The 11,430-nt window shown below is 47.1% G+C and overlaps 1 protein-coding gene across 1 annotated transcript; it reads right to left on the bottom strand.

Moving 5' to 3' along the window:
• Positions 1-9,505: 9,505 nt before the first annotated feature.
• On the bottom strand, positions 9,506-10,819 carry LOC308649912 (ras-related GTP-binding protein A-like; the record flags this gene model as incomplete). The annotated part of the gene is made up of 1 exon (XM_081295808.1): positions 9,506-10,819. The coding sequence occupies one exon, from the start codon at positions 10,817-10,819 to the stop codon at positions 9,878-9,880; it is 942 nt and encodes a 313-aa protein (XP_081151934.1). The 3' UTR covers positions 9,506-9,877.
• Between the last annotated feature and the right edge of the window lie 611 nt (positions 10,820-11,430).

Here is an 11,430-nt window from a genome sequence, read left to right as displayed (position 1 = left end):
ATGCCACTAAAACAAAGACATCACCCAGAGGGTTACCACGTTACTTAGTGGTAACACTCCTGAGGTGAGGCGCTAGGGTGCTCACAAGCTCACGCTTGACCTGGCCCATGGTGTGTGTGTGTGTGTGTGTGTGTGTGGGGGGGGGGTTCCTGGAGAAGGTGATGTTGGGCTGAAAGGTAAAGGATGGCCTCAATTTTGAATTTTGAGGCAAAGAGGCTGGGAAAGGGGTGAGGCCAGGGGTGTTCAGATGCTAGTGCTCTGCGTGGGGAGTGAGGGGCCTCTGCCTGGCAGGGACCAGGCGTGTAAGTGGGAAGGGGCAATGTCTGAGGGTCTCCTCTTGCTGCTATCAGCTTGCCTGGGAGTAGGAGCCAGGTTTTATTCCACTAGAGCTCTCTGCAGTGAACACAAAAGAAATGGTCCCTGTCTCACTGCCCCAGCGCCCCTAGCTGCCAGACCACCTGGTGGAGAGGAGTGCATTTCCCTAGCTGCACTTGGGCATGAACCTCTCCTGTCAGGCTCAGCCTGGCGGTGGGATGGGGATGGGGCTGTGATCCTGTCCTTGTGTGATCCTGTAGGCAGGGAGAGAGAGGCAGCTGGACTGTTGTGTAGGTGAGAGAGGGCAGTTCTCTGGGAGGTAGCCCAAAGTGGCTGAGAGGTAAAGCCAACTGACCTGGCTGAGGTGGAAGGGGGGATGGTATGATAATGCAGAGAAAGAGAGATCAGGGGTGGGGGGCTGGCAGTGGCCTGGGGGGATGGGCGTGCCATTCACTGAGGTGCAGAGGCTGGGAAGAAGCTGATTGGAGGAAATGAGCACACCAGGGAGGTAATTGGATGCAGGAGGCTGGGCTGTAAACACAGGATGGAAATCCTGTGGGGTCAGGAGAGGCCAGGCCTGGCTCCCCTGCCACAGAAACCATTGGAGGTGGGTGAGAGGAGAGGCGGCCGGCGAGCTGATAAACCCCACCAGGTGAAGGCACAAACCTGCCTGTGATAAATCATGCCGGCGCGGCCTGGGCTGCAGATGTGTGCTCTAAGGACCCCTGGGCGCTCGGGCCTGTCGCAGGGTGATGGATGGCGCCGCTCCCCACCTACCCTGCTCCCGCTGGCGCCTGCCACCTCCACGCAGTCCCTCAGGAAAGGAGCAAAGAGCTGAGCAGGCGCTCCGTGACAGCCTTTTAAAAGTGACTTTTAAAACTTCTTATAATTGTTGATTAAAAGGCCCATTGCTCCAAAGGCTCTGTTTGTGGTGGAAGCAGGAAAGTCATTTGAGAAGAAATTTCTGGGGAGGCGAAGCGTTCCAGTAGATTGGCCGGGCGGCATTTTCAGTTCCAGGCGTATGTTTCAAAAGCCATTACAGCCCCTCCAGAAAGGCCTGCAAAGTAGTTGTTTAGAGAAAAGGAAAGATTTTGGGGGGAGGAGTAAATGCCAGCCGGGGGCTGGTAGGAGCCGTGGGAGCAGGAAGCGGGTGGCCTCCACCCACCTGCACTGTGGCACAGGGCTGTCCCCACTCCCACCTCAGCCAGAAAGGCTGCTCCTCCCCTGGCTGGTGCAGGTCCCTCCCATGCCTCCAACTTTGTCCTTGCTTCACTTCTCCCTCATTTGGAAGGAGCACTGCAGCCTTCCCGAAGTTAACCTGTTCTGTGGTCTCCTTTCTCTGCATCTTCTTGGCCTCCAGTAGTCCCCTCTGGATTCCTGCAGCTCACAATGTCTGAACTTCTGAACATCCCCTGAATTTCTGCAACCCATGGCAACTTCCTGGGCTTGGTTGTGACCAGGGACCCTCATGATGCTGTCTCATGCAGGTCTCTGGTCACACAAGCTGGGATATACGTTCAGAGGGAAGTGTGCTCAGGGTGCTGGGGATGGGAGGAAGCCTCAAATACCACATGGCTCCTTGTCTAGTGGCCAAGCTGTTGTGGGGGAGCTGGTCCTTGGCATCACCCTATCCTGATCTTCACTAAGCCCCACATAGCACTGCCCTAGCAGGCACAGGCAGGGAGCCTAGACAGTGGTGTGTGTGTGTGTGTGTGTGTGTGTGTGTGTGTGTGTGAGTGAGAGAGAGAGAGAGAGAGGGGGAGAGAGAGAGAGAGAGAGAGAGAGAGAGAGAGAGAGAGAGAGAGTGTTTTTTTTTTTTTCCTGAGCTAAGTTAAAAGCATGTCCAGGAGCCATGTATTTGAGAAAGGTTCATTTGTTCACAATAATAAAAGCTGGTATTTTTAAGAGAACTTCCCTGCAAGGACCCTTTTCCAATTTCATTCCTTTGGCAAACTAGGCCGGTAGATGAGCTGAATTTCAAAGATTAGAACATTTCGAACCTCTGAGCCCATCTTTTGAAATCCCAAAGGGTGTGAATTAAAATATGATTTTTGGCTCTTTTCAGCCTGAGGAGAAGCCTCTACAGGAGCAAATCACCGGAGGAAGAACACGAGGAGCCACAGGGTTGGTGTGGGCCCTGACCGCGCATGAGCAGAGGGGCAGTGAGAGCAGACCTGAGCGAATCTCAGCTCCTGGGAAGCTGAGGCAGGATTGCAAGACCCTGTCGCAAAACCAAAAACAAATAAACAAAACAAAACAAAAAAAACAAAACCCCCAAACAACAAGACAAATCAAGAAACCAACCAAAAAACACATAAAAACCCTCAACTGGGGATGTAGCTCAGGGGCAGAGGGCTGGAGGCCCTGAGTTCAGTCCCCATATTGCAAAGAAAAAAATAAATCTAAACAATAACAGTGAGAGACACTGAGTCCACAGAAAGGATCTCAGCTGGTTGCCCCCCTCACGCCCCTTGCACACCTGCCTCATAGGCCACAGGTGTGCTGGAGCACCAGACTTTGGGCCTTTCCTAGGAATAGAATTTAGGCTTCACGGAAGAGAAGGCCAAATTTCCCAAGACCTCATAGAGATTTGGTGCCTGTGAACCTCCTTATACATTATTTCGCTCCTTTCGAGGTCCTATAAGATGCTCTGTTAAAGCTGCTTATGCCAAGTGGATAATACTAGGCAATTCCTCACCTGTGCTTCCTTCCTGGAGATTCCCAAAGAACATCAGCATTTCCAAGGTTCCAGAAGACCTTCTGCAAAAGAAACTGGTCAACTTGAGTCCTGTGTTTCTAAACTTACTTGACCACAGATCCTTTCTATTACAGAAAGCCAAAGAAAGTCCGTGGAGTCTCCTGTACCAGGGGCTTGTACACCATTGGGTACTCTGGTTACTTTATATCCTCATGCTAACTGCCTTGTAGACTCACCAGTTCTAAATTTCCTCCCACAGTGAAATCTAGGCAGGGTGTGCACCATCTGGCCTGCTGCGACCTCCTCTGAGCTTTGAGCAAGCCTGCTAGAGTGCAGACACATCTGTCCACCCAGCTGGGCTTGGAGGCCCCTTTGTGGACCAGCTTTGTGGGCCTGAACTGAAAGGCCAATTGCTTCCTGGTTCTTTTAGAGCGTTTGGCTGGATGGCCAGTCTGTATACTCACCTTTATGGCCAAATGACACTCACCTGGGCCAGGACGTCCCATGGAGGATAGGATGTGAGCAGAAATACTCCATCTGTTGAATCCCTTCTTCCCTGCAGCAGTTCTGGCCCCTGGGTGGTTTTGACTGTCTTCTTGTGCATATGGTAATGAAATATTAAAGTAAATTCTTCCAGTTTTGCAAACTTTTTTTTTCTTTTTCCCCTCAGGTTCCAGGGGCAGCCTGAACATGTGACAGAGACCCATGGAGCTTTGGAGAGAGGAGCAGAAGGACGAGGAGGAATCACTTCAGAGGAAGACATCTTCCTCTTGCTGGCTGTGAAAGGTGGGCCCTGCTGGCTTGGTGACTTGGAAGACAGGGCTGTGGCTCCATGGAGCACTGGATTGGGATCCTTGTGTCTTCGGGCCTGTTCTCACCCCTCTCCACTGATAGAACTAGATGGGTGACCAGATGTTCTCTGGGACTTGTCATGGTCTTTACATATTACATAATCAGTGTTTTCTGGGGATTCTACTTGAAGTTGATTTGTCTTTGCACACATTTGTTACCAGTGCTATCTTAATTCCTATTGAGATAAATTGAAGTCAGTGGCCATCCTAGAAAAAAAAAATTCCTACATTTACTGGGTATTACCTGGGTGTGGCCTGCTGTGACTTGGGCAAAACCCAGGCTTTCCTACCTACAGAGATCTGGGCAGCCACATCTAAGGGTCAGTGTGTCACTTGCCACCCATATTTCCTAGCTGACCTCCTGAGGACAACTGTGTGATTTGATTTCATGTAGTGCTATTTCTGAATCTGTCTATATCTGGGGTGGAATCTGCCCTGGGTACAGATACACCAGCAGCCCTTCTGAGGCCTGTCCTGGTTTGGCAGTGTCCAGTCCTCTGTCTTGACTAAGCACTGACCTGACCCAAGTAAATGAATAGTCAAAGCATCAGAAGGGCCTGAATTTCTCTCTCTGGTAATGAAGCCCCAAAGCTCAAGGGCATGTGCATACCAGTCTCCCAGGGAAAGAATAAGTAGCTCCCCTTTGGATGATTGATTAGCATCTTACATTTCTGTTTGCCAAGGTGTCTCAGAAGCACAGGAGCAGATGGCTTCTCGGGAATTCCTCTGGGGAACCAGGCTTCTACGAATCTAGCACCACGTGGAAATCCAATATTCAAATGAGAGAGGAAAATGGGAAAGAAAATATGCTCTCTTTTTCCTTGTCCTAAGTTAAAACCTGGATATAGAGCTAGAGGGGTCACAAATGGCCTCCACATTCCTAGGGTTCCCTGCCAGTCTGAGGGAGAAGAACAAACCTGGGCCTCCTTCTAGCAGGACCAGGCAATAAGGTCATGCTGACCCTGAGGGGCTGTGCTGAGATGTGAGGCTGAGATAGTGGGCTTCAATTCAATTTGGGGGCTTTGCCTAAGCAGCTGGTTTGTGCCAGTTCTGGCCCAGATGCTGTGGGATCAGATCAGATAGTGCACAGCCTAAAAAGCATGAACTCCTGGCATAGACCTGGGCTTCTCTCCCTGGCTCTGACATGTCCCAGATGTGAGATATTGAATCAGAACCTTAGGCTCTCTGAGCCTCGCCTACCCTCATCTGTAGAATGGGCATCGTGGAGCCTATACTTGTTCAAAGGATCAAATGAGTTAGAGCTCATAGAACTTAGCACATAGCACACTTTCTTTTCTTTTTTAAAAGGTTCCCTTTAGAACTTTATACCTATACCTAGCAGTTGGGTTCAGCCAGACAAACTCATACATGCATGGAAATTGATTTCAGTTCACAGTCCCCCTTTTTCCTCCCGGCCTTCCTCCACTTTCCCACTCTCCTCCCTCTACTCCATTAGACTCCCTTTTGTTTGTCTATTAATTTGTATTTGATTGCTTCTTTTTTTTTAAGAGAGTGAGAGAGAGAGAGAGAGAGAGAGAGAGAGAGAGAGAATTTTTAATATTTTATTTTATTTTATTTTTTTAGTTCTCGGCGGACACAACATCTTTGTTGGTATGTGGTGCTGAGGATCGAACCCAGGCTGCACGCAAGCCAGGCGAGCGCACTACCGCTTGAGCCACATCCCCAGCCCCTTGATTGCTTCTTTATATTATGTTATCTTATCCTTCCCTCCGTCTTTCCTTTATTTGATTCTAGCTTCTGCATATGACAGAAGACTGTCAACCTCTGAGTTTGGCTAATTTCACTTAGCACAATATGTATATAAATATACATATATATATACAATTTCTTTTTTCTTTTTTTAATATTATATTTTAGTTGTAGATGGACACAATACTTTTATTTATTTTTTTATTTTTATGTGGTGCTGAGGATAGAACTCAGTGCCCCGCATGTGCTAGGCAAGTGCTCTACCGCTGAGCCACAACCCAGCCCTATATACAAGTTCTTAATCCATTCATCTATTGACAGGCATTCGGGTTGATTCCATAATTTAGCTATTGTGAATTGGGCCACTATAAACGTTAATGTGGCTGTGTCATTGTATGCTGATTTTAGATCTTTTGGATGAATGCTGAGGAGTGGGATAGCTGGGTCCTACGGTGGTTCCATCCCTAGTTTTTTGAGGAATCTCCATACTGCTTCCCAGAGTGGTTGTACTAGTCTGCAGTCCCATCAGCAATGTACCAATGACTTGCATTGAGCACTTGGTGCTTTGGGCCAGCCCTAAACCCCCATAGTAAGAGAGTGGACATGTGTCCTGCTTTCAGGATGACAAAGCAGAGAGTAGGAGTGGTGGTGTGAGTTTTCCTAAAATCACTTGGATTTTCACTGATGTGGGAAAGACTGGGGTGGGCTCTCTCAGTTCTCCATGAGGGTGTCCTGTCCCTGCACCATGAGGATGGTCCCTCAGCAGGTCTAGGACTGATTTGGGGTGAAGAGAGCCTGCTGGTTGGCCTCCGTCCCCACTGTTCTTTGACAGAGGTCCACCATTAGAAACATGCCTCTTGTTTTCTTAAGTTTTCCTTCCCCACCAAGAAGAGCCCTTACAGAATCCCAAAGAATTAAAAAAAACCTACCCAGGCCTATGCCCTAAAGCCGGCAAGGACAGCCCATCTGAGAGGGCAGATTCTGAGAGCCCCCTCTCTCCACAGCTCTGACCTTTCGCCTCCTGCTCCGAATCCATGTTTTATAATGTCGCCTGCACTTTCTGGCATTTGGCTTTTCTTGTTCCTTTCCCTGAGGTTTGGTCCCATTAATGTTTATGAGCAAATAAAACTGGGATTGCTGCTTTGGGCCGTGGGACCACTGCCGACCTGGGGAGGGACGTCCAATTCAACCTCTTCCCTCTCCTTTGACTTTCCCTGACTTCCACTGCACTCTCCAGGAAGATGAGCGAATGGAGAGAAAACGTGATTACAACAGAAACTTCGCCTTCTCCACCTAACTTCTGGACTGTCAGTTCTTTGCTCCAGGTCAGAACTAGAGCCATCAAGAGTTCCAAGTGTTGGAAACACGGATGCTAAAATGTTAATTCCTACATTGGGCATGCATGGTTAAAAGAGCCTCTGGGGACACACAAATTCTGGGATGTCACAGGTGGTGTGTTACCGGTTTTCTACAGGGAGGTTGGTAGATATGCATGAGGATGCCTCTTTTTTTTTTTTTTTGGAGCAAGGAATTGACCCACATCACTTCCAAGATAAAAACCTGTCCAACTGGTGTGTGGTGCCATGTAGAACCCCATGTTTTTAGCAAATGTATTTCTTTTCTAATCCTAAATGTACATAGTCCTAGATGGGATTCTTTCTCATGGGTCAGGAGGGAAAGTCTTGGTGTTACCTGGGGTGGGGACCAGAGGTTGGTGGGACATGGCACAGCAGCTGCGTTTGCTGGGAGGCTATAGCTGGGCTGCATCATGGGGCTGTATCTGGGGGGAGGGGAAGCATATTCCTTCTGGGGCTGTTGACAGGGCTGTGAGCCTGGCAGAAGGAAAGCAATTATATCATTACATGCCACTTGTGTCTCAAGGGGCCAAATTAGCTGACTCTCCAAAACTAGGGTCTACTTTTGACTTTTTAATTTACAGGCTGATGCACATGCTTGCTAGTCTGCTCTGAAACCTTCCTAGAACAGCTGAGGTGTGCCTGGCACAGCAGGTGAAGGTGAGAGGAGCAAAATGCGGTTCTGATATTGAGGCTCTCACGGATCAGCAGGAATATAGGACAGACCATATACTAGATGGTGATCAGCAGGATGGGAAAATGTTGGGAGGAAAGGCTTGGAGAAACTTGAGGGCAAGTCCCCCATGTCAGATGAAAAGATGTCACCAAGGAGAAGGAGGAGAGCTGGTCTTGGATGGTGCATAGGATTTGCACAGGTGGGACTGGGGTGGACAAAATTTCAGGAATAGGGATCTGAAACTTAGGTAAGTGGATGGAAGTTCAGCAGAGTTGAACCTCAGTTGTGGGAAAGCAGTTGGAAAGGGCTTTGAAAATGCTCAGGGGTACTTGGTAAATAATTCTGTGAATGAATGGATGGGCCTTCATTCATTCAACAAACATTTAATGAGCGACTCATGTGCTAGACACCATGTTGGGGGCTGTGAAAAATGTATACAGCTTCACCATGTATAGCTGTAAAAAAACCCAGAAATCTCTCTTGCGCATGCACGGGTGCACTCAGACAGTGCACATGTATGTGTGCCCATGGTTGCAATTTTGACCAGGGTAACAGAAGAGACCTCTTGGGAACATTGACTTCTGAGTACTTTGAGAGGGATGTAAGGAATTAATCAGGTAGATATCTGGGCGAGGAGCACTCCAGCAGAAGGAAGAGCAATTGCAAAGAGCCTAATGCAGGAGTTTACCTGGTAAGCTGAGAGGCAGTGAGGAGGCTGCGAGTGGGGGGGGGGGGCTGCCATGGAGTGATGGTGGAAGACCAGAGATGCGGTGGAGCCTCATGGGCAGACTTAGGCTTTGGACTTCATCCTGAGCAAAATGGGGGCTCTGCAGAGATTTGAACAGAAGCGTGATGGTATATTTGTTCTTAGAATTATTATCCTGCATGTTTTGTGAAAAGATGACCTTTGGGAGGCAAGGGTGGAGTCAGGGAGAACAGTTAGGAGGCTGCTTTGGCCTCCAGAAGGTAGTGACACTGGCCTGGGCTGGAGGACAGGTGGTGAGAAGTGACTTTGTTCTATACATGTTCTAAATATTTTATTTTTGATTAACATGCATCCGTTGTACACATTAATGGGTGCATTGTAATGTTTCAACAAATGCATATGACATACAGTGACTAAATCCAACCTCCTTCTATCCATCCCCTTGCTATTGAACATTCAATTCAACTCTTTTTTTTTAAAGTTCCACAGATGAAAGAGGATGTGTGGTACTTGTCTTTCTGTGTCTTACTTATCTCACTTAACATAATGTCCTCCAGTTCCATCCATTTGGGGATAATGACAGGATTTAATTCTTCTTTATGGCTGAATAATATTCCATGTGCACCATATTTTCTTTATCCATCGATGGGTTCCTATATCAATTTCATATCTTACCTATTGTGAATAGTGTCAAAATAAACATGAGAATGCAAGTATCTCTTTTATATGTTGATTTTACTTCCTTTGGATGTTTACTTGGAAATGAGATAGCTAGTTCATATGATAGATTTATTTGTAGTTTCTCGATACTGTTCTCCATAGTGGGTGTACTAATTGAAATTAGCATGTGAAGTTCTTTTTTTTCCTCCTTGACCTGCTGGCATTTGCTATTTTTCATTTTTGTTTTTTGATAATAGTCATTCTAATTGGGCTGGGATGACATCTCATTGTAGTTTTGATGTGCATTTCCTGGATGGCTAATGATATGGAGCTTTTTTTTTTCCATATATTTGTTGGCCATTTGTATTTTTTACATTGAGAAGTTTCTATTCAGGTCATCTGCCCATTTTAATTGGACTACTTGTGGTTTTTTTGTTGTTCAATTTATTGAACTCTTTACATGTTCACGGTATTGACCATTTGTTTTTTTTTTTAATTGCTAAGTTAATGTTTATTCATGATTGAAGCCAAGAAGAATTTATAAATGCATTTTAATACCTTGCTGATAAAATAGGAACATTCCATCTTTGCAATCTGATAATACAGGAGGATATTGGTAAAGGCTTTGATGGGCTTATCTATTATAACCAGGTATCAGAACATACACAAACCACCTACTTTAGTGTTACACTGTACCAACTTTTCATAAAGGCCATCTTGAAGCTCTACTGGATAGCTGAGTAAATAGTGTTCAATGTTTAAAGACTAGGGAACAGGGAAGAGATGGAGTAGTAAGCAGCACACATTTCAAAGCCCACTTTTAAACACACAACATTATGAGTATTAACAACAAAGGATGCAAAAAAAAAGTAATTCAGCATTTTCATAAAGAGCATTTGGCAATATTCAACGCATGAGGAGACCGTGCTTGGGGCCATCCACTCTCTCTAGCTTCTCAAAGTGTTTCCTGGCATTGCAAATGTTGATCAGAGTAGCTGCAGAGGGGATGGATGGATCCGACATAACCACCATCACGTATGTGTTTGATGTGAAGATGTGGATGAAAGCAGCGAAGTTAGAATTCCTAACTTCCATGCTCTGGAAAGACGCGGCCAATTTACTGCAGCTTAGCTTGAACTGCTTAATGATGTTGCTGATCTTCTCAAACCGGTGGACGTCACGCTGCTCTTTGCAGTGGTAATGGGAAATCACCAAGAACGTAGCTCTCTCGAACAGCAGAACTTCATCAGCCTCAATAATTTGGGCAAAATTCCTTAGGTTCATTTCCAGGTGCTGAACGTTGGGAATAAGCTGATAGACGATACTGGACCAGGCTTTGTAGAGCGTTTCATCCCAGATGGATGTTCGAAAACAAGCGCACTCCAGTGGGCGAGATAAACGCCTCAGGTCTTCCTCTCGCTCTTTAAAAATCAGGTCACGCTGATCCTCCTGAACTAGATCCATTTTGTGCACCAGGCAGAAGATTTTGGCATCAGGTGAGTTCTGGAGGATGGCCTCCAGACATGACTGATAATAATGCATGTCCTTTTCCAGTTCGCGGCTCTCTACATCAAACACGTAAATCAAAACCTCGACATTACGAAAGATGTTATCTCGCTGGCTGGTGAAGTAATTTTCCATAAAGGTGTCCTGACCGCCACAGTCCCACAGGTTCAGCACCAGATTCCCCAGGAATCGGACGTGAGAGTGCTCCACATCAATGGTGGCACCCAGGCGCCTGGTATCGTGAGCGATATAATTTGCAAAGATAATGGACCTCATGCTGGTCTTCCCCGACCCGCTTTTCCCCATCAACAGCACCTTTTTCTTCATGGCTGTATTTGGCATTACTCGCCGGAGCCGCGGCGGACTGGGCCTGAGGGCGCGGCCTAACTGCAGCATCGAGGAAGGGCTGGGGAGGGAGCTCCGCAGGCTGTGCTACCGCTCGCACCGACGAATAGTTGTGCAGTCGGGCGGGAGCTCGGGGCTGGAAAGGCTGCAGCAGGGTATCTCTTCCTTAGAGGAGAGCGCCTGGGGGGGACCGCTGCAATCGCTAGAGAGAATTGCTCGTCTTCCAGAAAGAGGAGACTGTTGCGTCCCTGGTGTTGACCATTTGTCAAATGGATAGTTGGAAAATGTTTTCTCCCATTTGTAAGTTCTGTCTTCACTCTGTTGATTATTTCCTTTGTCATGCAGCATTCCAGTTTGATGATCCATTTGTCTATTTTCACTTTCACTTTTTGTTTTGGGGGTCATATCCAAAATCATTGCCCATATGAATGTCTTGAAGTGTTTACTCCTTACTTTCTTCTAGTAGTTTCCATAGTTTCAGGTCTTCCATTGAGGTCTTTGATGGGGTGAGAGGTAGGGGTCAAGTTTCAATCTTGCACATGTGGGTATCTAGTTCTCCCTCTATGGCTTATTGAAGAGGCTGACCTTTCTCCAGTGTGTGGTTTTGG

Source organism: Spermophilus citellus, assembly GCF_964194105.1.
Source record: "Spermophilus citellus genome assembly, chromosome: 1".
Classification (NCBI taxonomy): domain Eukaryota; kingdom Metazoa; phylum Chordata; class Mammalia; order Rodentia; family Sciuridae; genus Spermophilus; species Spermophilus citellus.
The sequence above is the reverse complement of the archived record's forward strand: the minus strand, read 5'-3'. Positions and strand labels throughout refer to the sequence as shown.